The following is a 23,859-nucleotide window of genomic DNA, read 5'->3' on the forward strand; positions in this document are numbered from 1 at the left end:
CTTCAGCCGGTCTTTGAAGAATCCTCACATACAACATGGGGAGGGTCTCCTCCAGGAGGGGGGTCCTTTGTCCTATATATAGCCCCTATTTCCTTTAGCTGCCTATACCCTCCCACCGCTTCCCCAGACTGGACCCTTTTGGTATTGTCTCCAGCTTCATCGTTGTCAGATGTAAGTTAGGCTGGGGGTGTGTGAGGGGTGTGCGGGGGGTGTGTGTGACACCCCTGTGTCTGATTGGCTCCTGAACCTGCTCTTGCTACTATAAAACATGTGGATTTAGCAGCAGAGAAGCATCCCTTTAACTGACAGGAAGAGAAGAGGCAAATTAAAATTATCCTATTCCAGCTTTACAACAGGCTCTGAATTCATAAAAAAGGTGAGTGTGCCCTGTACAGAACTGATTTCTTGTCTTAAGAACATAAGATGCTTGCTTTTTAAGCTGGCCATGTAATAAAACGTGCACAGTTTTAGTGCCCACAATGGCCAATGTGCACACAGCAAATTACATAACTTTGGTGTTGGGTTTGAAATGTTATCTAAAGCATAATCCACAGATATTGCCAATTGTAATGTACTGAATGATGTTTAAGTAAATCAGTTATATTTAAGAACAGCGCTTACACTTTAACATGGAAAGCAGTGTATTCTCAACCTGGCATCTTAATGTTACATTCATTGCACTACAGCTCCCAGCATTCTTGGCTAGTGTAATTTTACACTGATCTTTTATTTAACATAGTTTATTTTTTCTAAATAAAATAATATAAAAACTTCTGTAAATAACCCTTTCAGAAAATAACATTAGCATATACATATCTCACAAACCATAATCTGTTAAAACAGAAAGCCTTCCTTCTCAGTCTAAGCTCCTCTGACTTTCCCTTTTCCATGGACCAGAATGCCTTCAAACAATGTTTTGGCATCTATAGCCCCTTCTCCCTGTCAATGCTGAAAGTCTAACACTTGGGGGGCTCTGAATTTAAGTGACATGTATTTGCACGAACAAGAGCTCACTGAAGTGAAGGAAATAATAGTGGTAGAGAAGGGAATGGTTCTCAATGCGAGAAAAACCATTTCAATATGTTTAGTAAACTAGTAATGCTCATTACAAAGAAATCATTATACATTTACATAACTCTTCTGTGATTCTCTTTAATAATGCATGTTGTAAATTAAAAAGTATGGGCCTTACATTATCTTCTAAGTTGCTGCCAAACATGTCTTTATAATGGGTCATTCAGGGCAGGATAACGTTTTTTTTTCTGGAACTGTCTTTTCAAAACTGCACCTCAGCTTAACAACTAGTGCAAATTAGTTAAACAAATGTATTCCCCACCAGTGCTTTTAGCTGGCACAGAATCACACAAATCATCAGTGCGACCTGTTATGCCAAGGACTAATAGCATGGGTGAATACAGGCACTTCTCCAGGAAGAATATGCCCTCTGTGCTGTGTGTCCCCTGAAAGTTATATTTGGATACATTTTAGATAATATGCTGGGATCTCCCTGTGTTGTTAGCACTGCTTTGTGTACAATACCCCTTATTGTCCATGAGAAGTCTGCCCTTGAGTTTGACTGTAATTAAATTAATAAAGTACAAAATGAGACAAAAAAGACAATGGAGCAAATTTGTATATCATTTTTAAGCAATGTAAAAAGTAATTCATTTTTAGACGCTTCTTTATATTCTCACATTTTCCTATGTGTTTCATAGCTTAAAATGCCAGAGAACAAGTGCCTGCATCTGAACACACCACTCAGAGATAGTGTGCCTTTGTCCAAACTAGCTGGAATCACAGTTTACCTGAAGCTTGATAATGCACAGCCAACAGGGTCCTTCAAAATTCGGGGTATTGGTAATCTGTGCAAGACGGTGAGTAACCATAAAACTAAAATAATGACATTATATAATAAAAATACTAGGACATTTTTTCATGGCAGCAATCAGATCATGGCTATTGAACCACATCCGATATCTGTAGGGCAGGTGATCGTTATTGGATCCACACATGGTCAAATAGGCTACTGCAGTGCTATCCAACTTCTGTGATACAGAGGGCCAATACTGGAAGTTAGTTTTGGCCACTCCCCTTTTTAAACAATACTCACTTTAAACCACACCCATATTAACATAAACATTTTTAAGGCTATATCCACATTAATGGTGGTAGCATAGCAGAAAGATAAATGGTTGGTGCTCACTGCAGGGATATCACCCATCACTCATATGTGAAGTTCATTAAGTCAAACCCTTAAATCCATATATCTCCTCCCCTGTGGATAGCACAGCAACCCCCAGCACATAATTACACACCTTAGGGACTTCCTAACAACTATTTCTAAATGCTAACAAACTCCCAGAACAAACCCCCACCAGGTTCACCTATCACAGGCAGTGTAGGGCAAGCAGACTATGGCACACACAGGCAGCATAGATCTGAGGTGTGAACAATGGAGGGGGCTTACAAGTGTGAACAATGCATGGTTTTACAGCCTTAATCTGAGGTGTGAATAATGCAGGTTCTAGTTAATCTTAGTACGGATACCATTTAAAGTTTATACAAAGGTAACCAGTCACAGCAGCTAGACAGATGGGAGGCCAGACTGAGGGGGGCCACCAGTTGGACAGCACTGGGCTACTGAGTTAGAGATAGCTGGAGCTTCCTGAATTGTAACAATCATAGGACATGTTAAAGATAGGATTTGGCCTTGGATGTGCATTTTCTGGACACAACCACCGGGTGTACTTAGTGACAGGCAGATAAAGTTACTGCCATTAACTGCACACATTGGGGAGCATCAGGCTGACCCCACCATGTATGATATAAGCTTCAGGGACCATGAGACCAGTCAGAAGAAGACTGTATCTGTATGTGATTTTGCATTCTTCCTAACTAATATCCAAATAAACACTGATCAGATAATGAGCTACATTCAATTCATCTCCTAATTCAGTTCTAAATTAAAGGCTAGTGCCACACAGGGGTGATTCTTGGCCTGCAGATAAATGAAAATCAGCCCCTACCCTAGCACTAAGCCTTCTCCTGTGTGTGCACCATAGCCACGGCGTGTGTTCTGACACATGGAGCAGATTTTGGTGTAAACATGCATAATTGTGTGTTTCAGTGCCAAAATGAATTTGGGGTGAACACACAGAAGGCTGATGCTAGCACAGGGGCTGATTCTGGGCCTCCCATGTGGCTGTAGCTTTTATAAGGGGATACATTTTTCCTACCTATTTCACTCATTGGTAAGGGAAGCCAAGTTTAATGTTGCCTCTCAACATTTTATAGCTCTCATCTGAATTCAATCGGTAAATATAGGCATATTCTAATCATGTTTATGTTTCTCCTGCAGTGGGCAGAACGAGGCTGTAAGCATTTTGTCTGCTCATCAGGTAAGTTCAGCCTTAATGACTGAATGTCTAATTTACTTATCCCTTCTTAGCTCTGTTACAGTTTATTTTCAGTGAATGCATTCAACCCCTTTTTGTCAGCTGTGAGAGAAAGTCTTGCATCTGGCTCTTAACACAACAATGATGCTCAAAACAATGATGCAGACTAAATTGACTATAAACAGTAGATTATCAATGGAATATTAGATTTCTCATTTAAAAGGTGTCAGCTATTACAATTTCATCTTGTTGTTAGGTAGAGTTAGGTTTCCAGATTAAAGAGAACCAAAGTAAAAAAAAAAAAAATGACAGGGCAATGCAAGAGGGCTCTGCCATTAGGGCTATGGCGCACATCACATTTTGTTTGCTGCTACTTAGTTGCGCTAAAGGTGGCCATACATGGGCAGATTTCAGCTGCCGATTTGGTTCATTAAAACTGTTCGGCAGCTTATCATCTGTATGGGCACCCCACGATTTACCTACCCAAACGACATCTGGCCTAAAATTGGCCAGATGTCGATCGGGCAGGTTCGATTTTCCCAATGGATCACAACGTGTATGGCCACCTGTGTTTAATGCTGCTTAAGCTGTACCATTAACAGCCTGCCACAAGAAATTTCATTTTTCACCCTTTCATTAACTTCTTTTGATTCATGTATACTCAGTGGATAAGATTCTAACCAACAGGCCGATAGTAAGTGTCTAATCACCCTTGAAGCTCATCCTTATTGGTCTTTGAGGTGGGCCATCTTTTGAGTATTATGGGCTCCCCTTGGGAAGCCCCACAGCTTGGTAACCACTGCATTAAATTTGTTATACTGACCAGGTATAGATTTGTAAATTAAGAGAAACTGCCCTTGGCTACTATTGCTGAGCGTGTCTGATAGAATCTTATTTTGCATAAACAAAGGCAGCTATTTACAGTAACAGCCCTCACCCTAAGGTCATATGCTGCTCTGCTAAATACATTTACTTAGTTTACAAAATAACTGGCTAATTTGATTTGTTTTTTTTTTCAAGTTCTAGTTTTAACAGCATAGATATAGGTAAATATTTATAACCCTGATGTTTTCCTGGTACAAAGCACTGTAATACTGACTAGTACCTAGAATACCAGTAGGTGACAACAAACAGCATTTGAGAACATCCCCTATCCTTATGTTCTTCTGCCTTATTTGTATTATCTGTTCAAAATAGCTGATGCCACTTTTACCTTTCCAGGAGGAAATGCTGGTCTGGCAGCTGCTTACAGTGCCCGTATGCTCTCCATCCCCGCTACCATTATTGTGCCCATCACTACACCCACATTTACAATCCAAAGAATGAAAGATGAAGGAGCCTCAGTCTTTGTTGTGGGAGAGGTTAGTCCACTGGCTGCCCAGTAAACATGCACAAATAGCAATAGTCAATTACCTACTGGTCTTGTAGCTTAACAACAGCTAACAGGGTAAATATACAGATTCATTCAGATTACAGATTAATTCCACAAGGACTTTTTTCTAAAACAGGGTGGTGGGTACCATCCCCTTATAAATGCTTGCAAACAAACCTGTGTTATCAAATCGGATGCTAGCAGCTTAAAAAATTAGTGGCAAGGCCTTTTTTCTACTTTGGACAAAATTATAAAAGTTTATTTTATACCTTCTTTTTCAATACCTTTTGAGTGTGCGGTGTAATATGTATTTAGGGCTGTCAAAGATAAATCCCTCTTGCTGTAGTTGAACTGCAACTCTTAGAATCCATCATAAGGGTATTTAATGCTAATTTGTAGGGCCAGTTATAGGAAATACTGGTTTGCTACATTTTTAGGGTCAGGTTCCCATTTTATTCTTTATCACTTGCTTTTGACATCTCTTTGGGCCTTCAGGAGCAGTTGGTGTTAGGTTGCCCCTTACAGTTGCAACTTATTGTAGCAAATAACAATGCATATAGAAGTTAATAATGGCTTACTCTAGGCATCTTCCATGACCCCAAGCTTACCTGTACCATGCTCAAATGGCTTTCCAACCCACAGACGACACACCCCTGCTGTAGAGGATTAAAAAGCCTAAAATGCTACACTGGGAGATTAAAAAGACTGCCGTCTCTCTTTTGTAAACAGACACAGCCCACTGGATAGAATCTGGGCAAAGTGCCCTTTGCAGTGACCCATATGATCCCATTGTCTCAGGAGAAGAATGCCTGAAACACAATCAAATAAATGAGAAAGTCATTAAATCAAAATCTTAGGTTTAAATGATTGCATGCTATTTTAGAGACTCTCCACTGAACAATGTGCTGCAATTTGTTATGAATGAGCACACTTACATTTGTATGCCATGATGAAAAGTGCTTAGAATTTTGAAATATCCACCATTTCCTCAATAAAAGCTATGTTTTGTTTTACCAGATTATTCCAGCAATTTCTATATTTCGGGACAATATTATATGCATTATCTATATTTATTATGCATATTATGTTGCCTCATTCAACAGACAGTAAGGCTCCTTTCTTTATCTTTACACCATGTGTAATGTCTCCATAGATATTGGATGAGGCCATTGAGCATGCCAAAGAGCTGGTGAGGAATAACCCAGGATGGGTGTACATTCCCCCCTTTGATGATCCATTGATATGGTAAGAAGGCAGAAATGCTAAGAGAAAAACATACATACAGTGTTGCATAAAAAATATGAAGCACTGTGTATAACATTTAGTATTTAATGCTTAGTACACAGGAATGTATCTCAGGTCCATTGCTGCCCCCCCTCATGCCACATGTGCCAATCATGGAAGTGGAAGATACTACCCTCATCTCTGCTGAGATTGTATAGGCACTCAAGGCCTACCTCCCTGAAGCTGCCACCCTAGGGTGTATATATATATATATATACTCTATATACACTATATACATATACACATATTCGTACGTACGTACGTACAATATATATATATATATATATATATATATATATATATATATATATATATATATATATATATATATATATGAAGAATAATTCATAGCACCTTTATATACAGATAACTAATAATTTGAGAAATTTAATGTTTTTATGATAGAAGTGCTATGTGTAGCAGCCCTGTAACAATACAAACAGCAAAGCCCATGCTTGCAGTGTTACATATGGGTATAGAGCAGCCAATAACTAAAAAGCAGTTTCAGTACATGAATTAAAAACATGGTCACCCCAAGGTTGAAGCTGTTTTTTCAGGTTCATTACACACATCTCCCATATGTAATAAAAAAGGCACTAAGTTTGCTCACTAGCAGTAACCAATAGCAACCAATAACACATTTGATTTTAAACAGGTGATTGATTGCTATGTGTTACTTACCAGGGCAAACTTAGTGCCTTTTATTATACAACCCCCTAAGGCTTTTATACCTCATGCCAACATTTCACTCTAACTTTTTTATAGACTGTGCTGACATTTTTTTTCACTTCTTAGATAAAGCATGTATATATGTATATATGTAGTATAGCGAGTGGGTAACAACAAGTGCTAAAATATCTTACAATAAACAGGACACATTTTATTAGCTTTTCCATTAGATGGAGGGCTGGTTGCCTTTACATCACAGTGACATCTAGTGCCTTTATAGAGTAACTGGCAAATGCTGTTCTGCAATATGAGACACACACACTGTTACCAGGTGTAATTAGTTTTAAAAGTCACACTAACTTTGCACCTTTAGTGAATGCTCACTGCACAAAGATACCAGCTTAAAATCAGCAATTGCTTGGTACTTTGAATTCACACGGCTTTCCCTCAGATGATAAAGCACCCTTTAGAGTCCCTATGTCACAATGCTGACATCATGTTACATCAGGTACATATAAAAAGTGCAAACTGCCCTGATACCTGGATTTTCTAGATGTTTGCCTGACTTCTCAGTTGATCTGGTAACATGTAAAAAAAAAAACTGAAGGAAGTTCCCACTTCCTTCCTTCTTACCCACTAGGTAGCAGTACCAATGTATTTGCAGGTGCTCCTGTAATGATACCTACAAAAATAGTAGATTAATATAGTCAGTTACTTTTGTTAAGGTATTGTAACTCTCGCTATCTACAGGGAGGGTCACACCTCACTCGTGAAAGAAATTAAAGCCAGTCTTCCTTCCAAACCTGGTGCCATTGCCTTGTCCGTGGGAGGTGGCGGCATGCTTTGTGGAGTGGTCCAGGGACTCAGAGAAGAAGGATGGGATGATGTTCCTATTATTGCTATGGAAACCAGGGGAGCTCACAGTCTTAATGCCGCCCTTCAAGCTGGAAAATTAGTCACCTTACCAGAAATTACCAGGTAAGGATGTTTTCCTTCCATCTGTTTTTGTTTCAGATATATTTTATTTGCTTACACAGCCTTGAAATGTCCAATAGGCTGTAAAATATGCTAGAAAGTGATATGGTCATGTAGCTTCCTTTTCTCTGTTACATTTGTTAAGCTTTACTAGAGCATCTTAGAAAGGCTAAATTGCAGAAGGGATTAGCTATCATTTGTTGCTTCAATTTAGATAACCTTGAACAATTTACATAAACAATAACTGAACCCCTGGTTTTAAAAAATACTTTTTAAAAGAAATACTTTAAAAAAATGTAATCTATAGGTTATTACAGTAACAAAACTAGTTATGTACTAATTCCAGGGGTTAGCCAAATACCAGCACTTTTGCAAGAATCAGATTTGGTCAAATCCTTATGGCTCAGCTGAACCAACCCTAGACCCAAAAATTGATAAGCATTGCATAACTGAATAAGTCATTTTTTGTCTTCTGAATATGCAGACTTTTGGGGATTTAGTTAATTATACGGTGTACAGTTTGCAAAATATTTGGGCAAATAATGAATGGAACCTAAGCTGTAGGCTATAGTAAATTTGAAATTTTCCTTGTAGTTAGGTTCCCCATTTCCCAGTTTGAGTTAAAGATGCCCCAGCATGATCAGTAAACTTGTGCAACACTCTTTGTTTCCACAGTGTAGCTAAAACGCTGGGAGCCAAAACTGTAGGAGCTCAGACCCTAAAAGTGGCCCAGGAGCATCCAGTGTTTTCAGAAGTCATTTCTGACCAAGAAGCTGTGATGGCTATTGAGAAATTTGCAGGTAAGAGTTAAAGTGAGATATCAGTATGTCAGTCCATAAAATCTTGAACTCTTTACCCTTTCGTATATATGTCCCTTCATATACATTAAGGTGCCACCTCCACCAAAAAATCAAGTTTCATATTCAAGGGGGTTAGCTACAATGCTATGCTTCACATCTTTTCACATTGGTTAAAGTTTTGCCATACTCAAACATTTATGCAAATCAAAATTAAGTTTTGTGGATATCTAAAGAAGTAATTTAATATGTAGGCCCCTTTAGCATCAGTTCTAAGCTCACCTTAAAAACAATCACTCTGAAACTAAATAGGTGTGGATTAGTGGATTTCTACATGCAGAATAGAAGATAAGCAAACACACTATAATAAAAAAAAACAGAAATACTTAGGGGCTGATTTACTAAGACACGATTTCGAATCCGAATTGGAAAAATTCCGATTGGAAACGAACATTTTGCGACTTTTTCGTATTTTTTGCGATTTTTTCGGCGTCTTTATGATTTTTGCTTAAAAACGCGAGTTTTTCGGCGTCTTTACGATTTTTGCGTAAAAACGCGAGTTTTTCGTAGCCATTACGAAAGTTGCGCAAAGTCGCGATTTTTTCGTAGCGTTAAAACTTAAAAGGCGCGACGTTTCGCGCAAGTTTTAACGCTACGAAAAAATCGCGACTTTGCGCAACTTTCGTAATGGCTACGAAAAACTCGCGTTTTTACGCAAAAATCGTAAAGACGCCGAAAAACTCGCGTTTTTACGCAAAAATCGTAAAGACGCCGAAAAAAATCGCAAAAAAACACAAAAAAGTCGTAAAGACGCCGAAAAAAATCGCAAAATTACCGATCATTACGAAAAAAACCCAATCGGACACATTCGGCCCGTTCGTGGGTTAGTAAATGTGCCCCTTAGGGTTATGGCATGTAGGGGGTTTGAGCACTGCAGCTCTATATATATTAAAATCAGAGGAGTCGGAGGTATCATTACTGACTCCACAGCCTAAAACAAACAAAATTTCTATTTAGTTTGGTGTTGCTGGTTCTTTAAGAACTGATTATTGAAACTGAGGTCTAGGTTTAGGTTTTAAAGGGCAAATGTATACATTTGCATAAAATAATTTACACAAGAAAAGAAGTGTAAAGAAGTGACTTTCTACTAAAGCTTTGTTATTTCCTTATACATGATTTAAATTTCTCTATCTCCAGAGAAGAAACCATCCATTACAAAGAGTTATTTGCAGCAATGCATGCAAAGGTGTTTATTTATATTTACCTCTCCAAAACACCATTATTTAAAACCATATGAGACCTGGCATTACTCATTTAAGACAGTGGACAAACTTATCATGACACAAAATACATTTCTGTGTGTATAACAGAACATGATTTTGGTTGTCCAGTAACTCCAGTATTATTTTGTCCCCATAACTAGATGATGAGAAAATGTTAGTGGAACCTGCTTGTGGTGCTGCTCTAGCTGCAGTGTACAGCAATGTGGCGGAAAGACTGAAAAAAGAAGGAAAACTGAGCCCAGATCTTTCCTCTCTGGTTATTATTGTTTGTGGAGGTAACAACATCACCCTAGCACAGCTCTTCCAGCTAAAGAAACAACTGGGCATGCTCTCCAAAAGCTCGGCCTAGATCCACAGCATCATACTTCATGGACTTCTAAGATCTACTACATTCTTCATAGCAATATCTCGTATGCACAAGGATTCCTAGGTCATTTGTCTCCTCATGCAGTAGGCAGGGGAAGATCAATGACAGACCACTCTTACTTCCTTTCAGCTATATGAAAACATTTCCATTTGTTGCATGCCTTGAAGCAATTATTGGACACGACTAACAGCATATTCTTCGTCACACAGGTGGACCAGTGGTCCAACTTACTTCTAGAAGGCAAATGGCTCTGAAATGTCAGGAACTGTAAATATACACATTTGTATAAGCAGATGTAATCTACACACTAGAAACTGTGGTTGGAATGTTTGGACCTTTTTGTAGTAAAACAATATATAAAGCACTATAATACATAGCATAACGTACTAGAGACTAATCTGTATCCATAAACCTATCAATGGGGGGTTCCATCATATCTCAACCCCCAAATCCTGATGCACACAGAGTTGCGTATTTATTAACATTAAAGACAAACATCACTGGTAATGTTGTCCATAGCAACTATCTTTGCTTTTGTTTTCTAACTTGTAGGTGACTGTTCAAAACCAACTGCTGATTGGTTGCTATGGGTTGCCATCACCGGTGTGATGTTTGTCCCCAGTGTTAATAAATACAGCCCAGCTTGTACATTAGCAGCAAATATTTCCTTAGCATTGGACAGAGAACCATTTTTATAATGGTTCCTTATTTCTATGAGATAAAGCTCATAAATTACTATTGCATTAATATTGACTTTTTGCAATAGTTCCCTTTTAACAGGCCTTCATTTACTGACATGAGCAGGTAACTCGTTTAAAAACAAAGACCAAGAAAATGGCTGCAGATTTAAGACAATATCTCCAGTTTTTATAATGTCTTTTTGTGTTCAGTTTCTTTTGTAAAAAAAAAAATGTTTGTTATTATTTAGTATACAACTATGGTTTTAATACAACTATTTAAGTAGAAAACGCAGAATACTGGTGATTTCATTTTTGTTTTTTAAACTAAGGTATGTAATGCTACTCTTCAAATGTCACTGAAAAGTCATGTATTATGGAAAAGTACAAAGGTATATGCGCAGTTGGGAGGGAGTATTAAAATAAGGTGATATGGCCCTTACCAAGCACAGGTTAAATTGTTTGCTGGACACAGACTACAGCTGGCCACAGACAAACCAATTTCTGGATATATGTTAAAGGCCAACTTGCAGGATACAATGCAATATGGCTACACACATGCATGCCTAATTTGCACTGACTTGTTGCAGCATGCCATTGATCTCTAGAGCAATGCAGATCACACACTGTTCCAAGATGAGACAGTAGAACCATTCGATCAACAGCAGCTCTAGTGTGTAGGTGTCAGCAAGGCTGCCTTTAGAAGCCCCATGGTGGGGGGGGGGGGGGGCAAGATGGAAAAGCAGAGCTTGCAGGCAGGTGGGGCATAAGTGGAGTTTTTGGCCACAGTGGATCAGGGCACGACCATGCATAATGGGGCTTTTTTCCCTTTTTAATTGGGGCCTGTTATTACTTATTGGCGGAACCCACCTCTCAAGGGGTCCAGGTAACAAGAGGGCTAATAATTGGGGCCCTGCCAACAAAGCAGGACCAAACGCCAACAGAACCTGTCTGTGACGTCGCAGAGTCATATCTACCACCCATTGTAAATCAAAAAGTAGTGATACAATTGCTCCAACATTGAGTTCTGGTGCCCTCGTAGGGCAGGCAATTCAATCTCAGAAATGCTCATTTTTAGAGTGATAATTGCCTGATATGCGAGTGCACCAGCAAGATTCCCAAGATTACTTAATAAAGGGTCAGTTGTAACCCAATTCCTGACTGCCAGCAGGCTGAAAACTGTGCAGGCAGCAAACCTGAGAGTAGTTGTGTAGAAATTACTCCACTAATGAAGTTTCAATCTGAGCTCACCCCAAGATCTTAACTGTGTAAAGAGTGCAGCACCACATATTATCCCACCATATGTTTCAGTGCATCTGTTCACTTTGCCTATGCCTCAACAGGATATACAAAGCAGTACAGTAGTTAATGTGCCTTTCAAATAAAGGGTTTTTGATCCTCATTATCAGGCTAGGTTCCTGAAAGGTAATCTAGTATCCATGCCATAAAAGCAAGGTAGGGTTTCTCTAATATGTTGGAAAAGTGTAGCATTATAAATACAATTATCAGGAAAAGGATGGCAATAACTTTCACGCAGTACAGTGAACTACTACTACTTTACACAATATTACACTTAAGGTAAGCATTTTGTATTCTGCTTCTCCCTCCTTTCTAATATCTAAAGTCTATCAAGTTGGCAATATGTCTTTAAAGGGACAGATGAACAAGGGATCACTAGGGCATAAATTGCAGCCAGGTAATTTTTTCTGTTTAAAAGGCAGGTGAAGGCAAGAAGTACAGTTGTTACTGTGCTGTATCAAACTGTTACAATCTGATTTTATTAATACAATCACATATATAGCAACATTTCATAAAAACTGATGCATAATAAAATAATTAACTTTTCATTGAAAAAAATTATTGCTCTGTAATCAGCTTTACAAAGAACACAATTGCATATGAAGAGCGCTTGCTGCAGATGCGAATTCTTACATCTCTTTGGTTAAGTGCTGTTTGTTCATTTTGTACAAATAGTCTCACTGCATTCATCACAAGAGGCTTCAGTAGTACAAAATGTGATAAAGATCAGAGCGCTTAACAAGCAAACCTGCAAGGCTCCACTATCTAGTACCTACTTCAGGGTTTTTCAGCCTCTGCTCTTCAACTGTTTAAAGAACAACTCCCATCATCCCAAGCAAAAAGGTTGAGAATTCTGAGTGAGTTTGAACTTAAGAGCTGGAAGAGCCAGAAATATGCATTTAAATTCCAAGCGCAGTAAAAATGAAGTGTGTGCAGTTTCATTCCAAGCAAGAAAAGTCATACTATTACAAACACAGACAAAAGACAGATAGAAAAATACAGAGGCACCCTAAAAGCACAGAGCAGATCCCTTTATTCTAGAAATATGATATCCTGCAGACATGGCTCTAAATGAGTCCTTTAGTGCACTTTATCCTTCTGTAGTGAGTAGGCATGGCAACCCCTGAATTCAAAAGCCACTCTAGCAAGTACCCATGGGACACAAATGAGTAACTTATGGGCTGCTAAATGACCACGCAAAAGCCTGCGAAATTCAGTATTAAGAAGGAGCCCAATTGTCTTATATTTTATGGCCTCAAACCACCGTGCACTGTAATGGATGAACTGACAGAATTATGTTAAATGTATAACAAGCTTGTCTCGCTATCAAATAACAATTAGTTTTCTAAAGGAAAGGTGTCTAAAGAATCTCAATGGTTAACAATGAGTCAATTTGCTTTGCTCCACAAAGCTCTGATTCTGCAGACTCGTGCAAGCACTAAAAAAAAAAAAAAAAAAAAAAAAAAAAAAAACCATATCTGACTTCCTGCACACAGCTCAGTAAAAAAACAGATCTGTATTTCTAAATGTTGCAGAGGGAGCAGATTCTTTATGAAACATTTCTCTGTCATAAACATTTGAAATGCTGAATCTCTGGCAACAAAGCGAAATACTATGATCGTGTTTTGGATCACTATCCTGTGAAAAGCTAACAGTTTCTGCTTATAAGCAGCGCTAAGGAGAAGAAGAAAAAAAAAAACAAAACAAAAAAAAAAACCCCTGTGGATAGGGACTTTGCTTCAGTGCCAGCGGATAGTTATAGGAGAGAACTTCCAGAGGTCTGGGTGACCCATGTGCATAAGACTGCTGAAAGGAGAAGTGCTCCACTGAAAGGGTGGAACTTGATCCCACGTGGGTCCATTCACTACCACCATTTCATACTTCTTGGCCATTTCATATGATGTGAGCTGTACAAAATACAAAAATATTGAATTCAGTGCAACCTAACAGAAATGTCTTACAAATGTTAAATTATGTTGTTAACTTGTTTACTAAAAGTATATTATGTGTAATGTCTCGTTTTAGCACATGTGCCAATGAGGTACATTTTCTTATGTACTCCCCTCCCATACTTAGTATTTACTGGAAGAGATCTAGGCATGTGTAAAATTTACAATCCATGTATTTAATCCTAGTCTCGCTTCACAAACCTTCATATCCGTGCCCCCATGCTGCCGTTGTCGCATAGCTCCAAATGGGTAAGTGCCATTGACTGTATTAAGATCAGAACGGGCAGATATTGCATTCTCTCCATTTTCTGGGGGGTTACAACTACTACAGCGCGATAGGGGATCATGAAGAAAGTCATTATACCTGAAAAAAATACAAAAGCTGTAGTATTGTGGCATATGATAAATACACATTATTAATCACAGATGATTCTCCTTGCATTACTTCATGTAAATGAGAGCTGCAATATTGTTTGGTAGGGAGAAGCTTTGCAGCTCTTCACAGACATATGCTAAACACCACTAGTAATAAAAAAAAAAAAAAAAGTAATAAAAAGTATAGGTTCAAGTTCGTATAATTATATTTAGAGACTTTTTCAGTTCCCAGAGACACTGAAGCACTTTTAAATCATACAAGAATAAATGCAAATAGGCACAGAACTAAAGGTGATCTAAATTCAGAAACTTCTTTTGCTATCATAAAACATAAGGCACTTTGCAATATGCTTTCATGCTCTGTGCCAGTCCCTTCATACTGAAGTAGAACAGTAGTTTAGGATAAAGTGACGACATTGATGTCACCCTACACACAGCATTTGAAGAAACATCTCTACCTCATTAGCTTCACCATTGATTCCATGTCCTTCACCTTAGAATGGTCTCTCTGGAATATCAGGGCCCGTGGAGTTTTGTCATAGGTAAACCAGTCCCCAAACTTCTCTACTAGGGCTGGCAAACCACTAGCATTAAACACCTCCTGAAAATATCTGAAATGTTAAAAAATATATAGACATGTAAATTCACAACAACAACAGCCAGTTACTCTACAGTTCTATCAGAACTCCTAGCAAACCAATGAATTAGCTGACTTAATGCAAACAACACAATTGAGATTATTGAAACAGGCAAAATGATCAATATGCTGCTTACAAACTATTAACTACAAATGCAAAGCGTTCAACACATACGGGACATTGTAGCTGGCCCAGTAACCAGTTTTGTAGAGCACATCAGATTTATCTGCCACAGCTACCATACCACTGAAAAGGAGACAGAAAGACAATATTAGAGGCCACAACACAATTGCCTGATACCTCCCTAGCTCCATCAAACCAAATTCAAAAACTGACATACAAACACCTCTGGGTCACACAAACTGGCTTGCAAATAAAAGAAAAATAAAAACCACAGTATATCACTAAATATGTATGTGCAGTATTTCCCTTTAATAATATGTATAAAGGTACATCTTACCTACACGTCACCAATAAGGGCTGTGGTTTGTTATATGGTAGTTCAACGTGGACTGACAGACTAAAGTCTCAGGTCTTTATGTCTCTAATACTTGTCTCCAAGCCAGAAATTTTTTTTACCTGCTTTAGGACCCCTCAGAGCAACATCAAAGGGGTTGGTGAGCAGTATGTTCCCTGTAACCACTGGTTTGGGATTACTGGCCTAAAACATTCCCTAATACTGGAATTTACATATATGAAAGGGATGATGCTTATCTTGTTTGAGTAAAACAATGATACTATAGAAAGAAAATCTACCTCACTCTGTAGGACTGAAAGCAATATGAAAAAGTATAAATGTGGTAAGTTTATCTTTGCCAATTGACTTATTATATAACTTCATGATAAAGTAAGACTGGACTCCGAAAATTCAACAGAATTATTACCTTGCTAAGTGCACTTACCATATCTAACAAAGGAGTGGCCAGCTATTGAACCACATTTAACGGAGGCTGCTTATGTAACAAATTAAAAAAAAAGTTCACTGAAATTAGAACCAAGGGAGGAGGGCAGAGATTGAAGGGTTTTTCTGGGGAATATGTATCCTGCCATAAGTACTACAACAATCACTATATTAAGCGTAACAGACTTACGGAATTTGTTCAAGGATTGTCAGGAGGCCATTAGGAACATCTGTCTGTCCAATATTAAATTTATTGTAATCCACAATCATCCACTGGTTATTATAACTGAAAAGTATAATACACTTAGCCAGTTAAAAATATAGAGATTTTAGTTAAATATGCTGCAAGAATGGAGTTTTGTAAGATACAAGTAGATGGAAAACAAGATGAAGGGGAGCAAGAAAGATAGAGAAAAAATAAAAATCCTTACAATATTTAACAAAATTATTAGGCCCTCTATTAGTTAAAAGAAAGGCCCATTAATTATGAGCTGAACCACTGCTGTCCAACATTCCTCATGTCCAAATTTTCCCATTCATTCTTTGGGGCAGATTGTAATATATTGATATCATACAAAGAAGTTTAAGGAGCACTGAGCAGGCTGGGGGCCATAATTATCTCTTGGACTGCTTCATCAAGTCTATGTCCTTCATCAAAGCTGTCCAGCTAGAGGCTATGGACAAGTGACTGGTGATCTGTAAATTAAGACTAGAAAAAGGAAGTAACACTAATAAGTGCTGTAATGCAGTACAGTGACTTACAATTTGACAGAACATTCAAAAAAGGTACATTTTGTTGATGTATTAAAAGCAAGTGGTCTGTCTCTTTGTGGAGACTCCAAAATTCACTTGGAAGCAAGCACTGTTTAATCACTGCTTTGTTGGACCTCATTACATCTTGGTGATGTTTCGAATAAAGCATCTCTCAAAATGGAAGACCTTTTGTATTAAACAGGGATTTTAAAGGTTCTCTTTCTAAAAAAAAAAACAGGTAATACAACCAAATTGATTGGTTGTACTGAGGATTGTAGTTAATTTATTATAGAGTAGAAAACACTGACTGATAACTTTAGTTTTACTCACGTTCCACTATTGAACTTTTTAAAAATGGAAGCCCATTCCTGACCTCCTGTCGCCAGTCTGTTAGCAGCAATATTACGAAGCCACTCCATTACCGAATCCTGTGGCTTTATATACTTCCAGAGAGCATCATTACTGTTTCCAATAGTAGTTTCCAGGGTCACCTGCAGAAGCAGAATAACATAAAAATCCCCTTAAAACTTTTAATTCCTGGGTAACTTGTTGATTTTACATTTATTGGAAAAATAAGGTGGCATTAACTACCGTAGTATTATTTAATTTGGTGTTGGAACTGGGAAAAGGGCTTAGGTTAGGGTAGAAAAGAACTATTGTACACTTTGAACATAAAAGTTAGATGGTATGCATAATATAGGAGAACCCATGTACTGTATATATTGGCACCTATATAGTACAGTTCATAAAGTGCATCTGGGATTATGTGATTTACACATAACTGTCTTCCAAGTTAGAAAATGTGAGAGCAAAAAGCTTACTAGACCACTGCTCAGCAGGTAGAAATCATCTCCAGAGAATATGGTACCAGGATAGGAAGAAAAAGTCTGAACCCAGCCAGGCACAACTGGACCCCCTGTGAAGAAATGCAGCAATGGTTATGGGTCTTATACAGAAAACATTACATTTCCAGTCTTTGGGAAACTCCCTTACTGAACAGAATTATTTTTAGGCAACACACTAATAAAACAAGATGCATGTGCTGATTTAGTAACACAATGCACAGTTAAAAGTACATACCATTGCAAATCAGGAAACACCTGCAAGTGTGACATTTTAAGGATCTTAAACTATACACCAATTTGGGACACTGCATTCAGTTTTCACACAAATCTGAATCCTTGTGACCTACTTACTGTTCTTAATGTTTGTATCTGTTAATGCTGATCCCAAGAGTTTTGTGATGTGAATCCTCAAGCTATCCCAGTAGCAGGGCAAGTTAACCTGTTGCATTTTTAGAAGACTGCATCCCAGTCTTTTCATTACTGTACCTTCTCCTTATTGAATCAACCCTGATGCAACAGCCTGCTTTGAAGACCCAGAGATAGAAATATATACTCACAAGAGGGTTGAAGGGTTAGTTTAAGTTGTAGTCATCTGTTATGAACCAGTTTAGGACAGGGCCCTTCAGAAATTGTAGTGTAGGGGTGTTTGTGATACAGAAGACATATAGAACATCAACCATAATCAAAGCCATCTCAGGAATTTTAGTTCAATTTTAGCTACAGATGGTTGTATACGGCCGAGGCCAAGACTAACCCCAAAAAGTTTTTTAAGTATATTAATAGTAAAAAGATGCAGGTTGAGGGTGTGGCCCCATTGAGTTATAATAACAATATGGTTACAGCGGATACAGAAAAGGCAGATGTGCTTAACCAGTTCTTTTCTTCTGTGTATACAGTAGAGGAGCCAGTGGGCCAAGTCCCACCCAATAGCTGCACTGTTGCCTCAGCTCCAACTACACAGTGGTTGGCACAGGATATGGTGCTTAAAGTGGACCTGTCACCCAGACATGAAAATCTGTATAATAAAAGTCCTGTTCAAATTAAACATGAAACCCAAATTCATTTTTATATTAACACATCCAAACCCATTATAAAGGCATTTAAAAATCACAGCTGTCAATCATATATTGCTTGCCCCGCCTCTATGCCTTAGGCATAGAGGCGGGGCAGACAGTAACTTTAGCTTTCCATTCAGCACTTCCTAGATGTCACTGCACATCACACTTCTCCCCTTCATCCTCCTTATCTAATTGTGTAGCCAGTGCATGGGCATCTGGTCCCCCATTCTGGCACATAAACAAGATTTTGGCATGATACAAAGCTTGCCTTAATAACAGTGTCCACAAAATGGTGCCTGCCTGCTTGCTTTGATTGAGTAATTCCAAGACGGAAGGAAACAAGATTTATATTATTTATATAGAGTAAGTAAAGTTTATTTTGCTCAACTAACAATATAGAAAATAATTTGGACTTATTTCTTAGGGTGACAGGTCCGCTTTAAAGGGTTACACACGATAAATGTAAACAAGGCACCTGGGCCAGATGGAATACACCCTCGGGTACTGAGAGAGCTAGGGGCAGAATTGCAGTGGCCCTTGTTTCTGATATTCTCAGACTCTCTTTCATCAGGTATGGTACCTAGGGATTAGAAGAAGGCGAATGTCATTCCCATATTTAAAAAGGGAGTAAGATCTCAGCCTGGCAATTATAGGCCTGTAAGTTTGACATCCGTGGTGGGCAAGTTATTTGAAGGCTTGTTAAGGGATCACATTCAAAATTATGTAGTGGAGAATGCCATTATGAGCAGTAATCAGCATGGCTTTATGAAGGACAGGTCATGTCAGACCAATTTAATTGCTTTTTATGATGAGGTAAGTAAGAAGCTGGACAGTGGGGATGCAGTAGATATCATCTATTTGGATTTTGCCAAAGCATTTGATACCGTTCCCCACAAACGACTGCTTTCTAAGCTAAGGTCTATTGGTCTTAGTGAAGTCGTTTGCACATGGATAGAAAACTGGCTACAGGATCGGGTACAGAGGGTGGTTGTTAATGGTACATTCTCTACTTGGAGTAAGGTTCTCAGTGGGGTCCCTCAGGGTTCTGTACTGGGTCCACTTTTGTTTAATTTGTTCATAAATGACTTAGGGGAGGGTATTATGAGTAATGTATCAGTTACATAGTACATAGTTACATAGGGTTGAAAAAAGACCATTGTCCATCAAGTTCAACCCATCCGAGTAAACCCAGCACACAACCTATACTAACCAATCTATACACTCACATACATAAACTATATATATACAACCAGTAATACTAACTGTAGATATTAGTATCACAATAGCCTTGGATATTCAGTGTTTGCAGATGACACAAAACTCTGCAGACCAGTCAATTCTATCCAGAATGTGACATCCCTGCAGCAGGATCTTGACCAACTGGCAATCTGGGCAGCTAAGTGGCAGATGAGATTTAATGTGGATAAATGTAAGGTCATGCACCTGGGATGTAAAAATATGCAAGCCCCGTATACCCTTAATGGGACTGCACTAGGCAAATCCCTAATGGAGAAGGACCTTGGAGTCCTTGTAGATAATAAACTTGGCTGTAGCAAGCAATGCCAGGCAGCAGCTGCAAGGGCAAACAAGGTTTTGAGCTGTATTAAAAGGGGTATAGATTCACGGGAGGAGGGGGTTATTCTTCCCCTTTACAGAGCGCTGGTAAGGCCCCATCTAGAATATGCTGTTCAGTTTTGGTCTCCAGTGCTCAAACGGGACATTATTGAGTTAGAGAGGGTCCAGAGAAGGGCAACTAAGCTGGTAAAGGGTATGGAAAGTCTCAGTTATGCTATAGGAATGACATTCGCCTTCTTCCAATCCGTAGGTACCATACCTGATGAAAGCGAGTTTGAAAATATCAGAAACAAGGGCCTCTGTAATTCTGACCCTAGCTCTCTCAGTACCCGAGGGTGTATTCCATCTGGCCCCGGTGCCTTGTTTACATATATCTTGTGTAACCCTTTAAGCACCATATCCTGTGTCAACCACTGTGTAGTTGGAGCTGAGGCAACAGTGCAGCTATTGGGTGGGACTTGGCCCTCTGGCTCCTCTACTGTATACACAGAAGAAAAGAACTGGTTAAGCACATCTGCCTTTTCTGTATCCATCTTTGCCTTCCGAATTGCTGTTTTATAACACTTGTTATAGTATTTATATTCATTAAACGCAGCTACTGTCCCCTCTGACTTATATTTCTTAAAAGCTTTCCTTTTTTTCCCTATTAACTTCTTTACCTCAGTGTTAAGCCACATAGGGCGATTCTTAACACTTCTACTTTTTCTTATTAATGGAATAAATTGAGAACAGTAATGATTTAATATCATTATAAATGACAACCATTTCTGCTCTGTGTTTTTATCAGAAAACCTACTGCCCCAATCTATGCCCTGAAGCGCTGCCCTTAAGGAGCTAAAATTTGCCTTCCTAAAATTCATTGTCTGTTGCCCCTGTGTAAATTTGGTTCCTGCACCAAACATCAAATGAAATAACATTATGATCACTATTACCCAGGGCATAATCCCAAAAGTATTTTTATGAATTAACTTACTTTGTAAAAAAAAAAAAAAAAAAAAAAAAGTTACTGGGTCCCAAGACGACATAAGATATTGCCTACCAACATTTTCTTCAGAAAAGCTCTAATCTTCTGGGACACATACGCCAACAAGTTGAAACTAAACACGCATCTTATAAAACATAATACACTGGTATTATTAAAAAAAAATGTGCAAAGAGTAAAAAAAAAAAAAACCCCAAACAGACAATTCTTTTAATTCCTACATATTGAGCACTTGGTGGATTCTGAGCTGAACAGAATAAGTGCAAACAAGAAACATACTTTGAAAAGTTATGTATTAAGTTTTTCATGTCATGTCCTTTCCCCAGATACAACACAGTTCTGGGAAACTTGCATGAGCTAATGGAATTAAGTCTTGTCTAGATTCAAGATATGCTATTAATATACATAAAGAACAATTTGGGAGAACTCGGGGGAATTTTTTAATCTTATCATATGTAAGCCTAAATAAGTTTAAAAAAGTTTAATATAATAAAATATAGTTAGTACTGAATTACACTGCACTCCCAAGGACTGTTAGGTGTTAAACAAAGCAGTGTTGGTCTGGGGACTTTATAACAGAGAATGGAAAGCAAATTAGAGGTTCTCAATCTAAAATTTATAATCAATGCCTGTCCAAACACAATTACTTACCATTCTGTGTCATTTGAAATGGAAAGGTATACTTCTTTATAATTCTCAGCATAGACTGGTATGTGTTCCAAGTATCATGAGACACAAACAGGTCTTTGTTTCCAGGCAGAAGTTTAACAAGAGCTGAACAAGATCCTGAACCTAGCACTCTCTTAGGCTCACTCTTGTTCAACGCAGGTTCCAAATCTTCCAAATCTCCACCAATCTGAAAGAGGCTATGAACAAAAGGGAAGTATGAGAAAATACAAGCTACACAGGAAGGTGAAGTAAGGAAAGATACAAATGGGCGAGGAAGAATAAAAGAGGCAGACCTGATTCAGAATTAAAAAAAGCCTGAATATGATACAAAAAAAAAAAAAAAAACATAAAATAAGGGTGAAAAAACTAATTTACAAGGTGTGACACAAAGCTTGCCAGGTTAGACTTTATTGTCTTACGCCAGAAGCTGCATGCCCAAAACCTACATAAACTTAGAACTTACAGAAAGCCAAATGGGTTCAGATGGAACTTGCCCTGAGGGAAGGAAATGCGGCCACTGTAGCTGTCCTCCAAACCTTTCAGCTGAAGCAGTGCAAGGTGGATCTGCATGGAGATAAACATTCCTATCAATGCCTATCATCTTACAAAGCCAAGAGCTAAAGATCTTTTTGAATACAGAAATGCAATAAAAGAAGTTAATTTATCAGACAGATCTTATCACATTGAAATGAGCCTGGTTTAGATATCGGACCTGTTATCCAGAATGCTTGGGACCTGGGGCTTTCCGGATAAGGGATCTTTCTGTAGTTTCGATCTCCATATCTTAAGTCTACTAAAAATCATTTAAACATTAAAATAAACTCAATAGGATTGCTTTCCTCCAATGCAGATTAATTATATCTTATTTGTGATCAAGTACAATGCTGTTTTATTAAAAGAAGGAAATCATTTTTAACACTTTTAATTATTTGCTTACAATGGAGTCTATAGGAGATGGCCTTCTTGTAATTTGGAGCTTTCTGGCTAATGGGGTTTCTGGATAATGGTTCTCATGCCTGTACTAAGCATTACAGCTAAAAGTGAGCACTGTGCCCAATTTTCCATCATAACAGCCATTGCTTCGGTTGTGGAGCCATTTCATTAAAATCAAAGTTAGCATGCTAACACCCAGCCACTTAAGGTTTTCTCTGCTGTGCTCCTCTAAAGAGCATCAGACTGCATGCACCTACAAATGTAGGTGCATCACCCTGAACCCTGCTATGCTGCAGTGATCATAATCCTCTCTTATGTTGGCATGGGTAGGAGAGGTAATTCATGCTTTGTAGCTTCCAGTTCAATGGTTTTACTGTTCATTGGAGAGAGAGAGCAATTTAAGTCATCCAATGAAATTCAAAATGAAATGCAAAAGGAAAAAGTGTTTTTAAGATTTACTACAACTGTGCTATAAAATCAAAATCCCTATATCGTCTCACTTAAGAAATCAATTTTCTACTGACAGTGTAGAGGTGGTCCACCAAGAGAGAACAGGACTGCTTCATGGTACCTTGGCCAGGATCTGCCACATATTAGATTTAAAGGGAATACACTTTAATTCACCATTCCAAAAACTCTCTATATAATTTCTATATATATATAGAATGTAAAGAGTAGAAGAGCAAAAATAGTATGATAGTTCCTAGTATTTGAGATCAAGCCATTTTAGTAAAATAAGAGAACTGGTCACAGGGATATTCCCTGTATTCATAAATTAGAAAATAAACTACTTAAAAATATTGTTGTGTTACATAGTTATTGCATGCAGCTTTGGTTGGAGAAAAAAAAAAAGTTTGTACTTAAAAGCTAAAGATGTTTTAATCATAGAACTGGAATAAAAGAAATGCAGACAGCTCACATTACACTGAAAAGAGCCTTGTAAATAAAGTTCAACCCAGGACTATTAATGCAACAAAGTCAAGGACACCCCATTAGCTAAGAATGTTTCTAGAGCAAGAAAAACATTTTGTGGCCCTTGAAACTAAACCTCTTCAAGAAGCAA

At 38.2% G+C, this 23,859-nt stretch overlaps 2 protein-coding genes across 2 annotated transcripts in view; one reads left to right on the forward strand and one right to left on the reverse strand.

Moving 5' to 3' along the window:
• On the forward strand, window positions 1-13,817 carry sds (serine dehydratase). Its single transcript, XM_031891775.1, has 8 exons — window positions 1-375; window positions 1,714-1,874; window positions 3,359-3,398; window positions 4,617-4,756; window positions 5,921-6,012; window positions 7,471-7,698; window positions 8,371-8,495; window positions 9,916-13,817. The coding sequence occupies exons 2-8, from the start codon at window positions 1,722-1,724 to the stop codon at window positions 10,122-10,124; spliced, it is 987 nt and encodes a 328-aa protein (XP_031747635.1). The 5' UTR covers window positions 1-375; window positions 1,714-1,721; the 3' UTR covers window positions 10,125-13,817.
• plbd2 (phospholipase B domain containing 2) overlaps window positions 12,569-23,859 on the reverse strand; it is a 16,971-nt gene continuing 5,680 nt past the window's right edge. The window contains exons 4-12 of the mRNA XM_002939193.5: window positions 22,327-22,427; window positions 21,846-22,060; window positions 17,556-17,650; window positions 17,065-17,225; window positions 16,172-16,267; window positions 15,255-15,326; window positions 14,901-15,053; window positions 14,269-14,431; window positions 12,569-14,025 (exon numbers count right to left, since the gene is read on the reverse strand). Of these exons, the coding sequence (XP_002939239.1) occupies window positions 13,858-14,025; window positions 14,269-14,431; window positions 14,901-15,053; window positions 15,255-15,326; window positions 16,172-16,267; window positions 17,065-17,225; window positions 17,556-17,650; window positions 21,846-22,060; window positions 22,327-22,427 (1,224 nt within the window). The 3' untranslated portion in view covers window positions 12,569-13,857. The remainder of the gene's footprint in view (window positions 14,026-14,268; window positions 14,432-14,900; window positions 15,054-15,254; window positions 15,327-16,171; window positions 16,268-17,064; window positions 17,226-17,555; window positions 17,651-21,845; window positions 22,061-22,326; window positions 22,428-23,859) is intronic.

Source organism: Xenopus tropicalis, chromosome 1 (assembly GCF_000004195.4).
Source record: "Xenopus tropicalis strain Nigerian chromosome 1, UCB_Xtro_10.0, whole genome shotgun sequence".
In the NCBI taxonomy this organism is placed as follows: Eukaryota; Metazoa; Chordata; class Amphibia; order Anura; family Pipidae; genus Xenopus; species Xenopus tropicalis.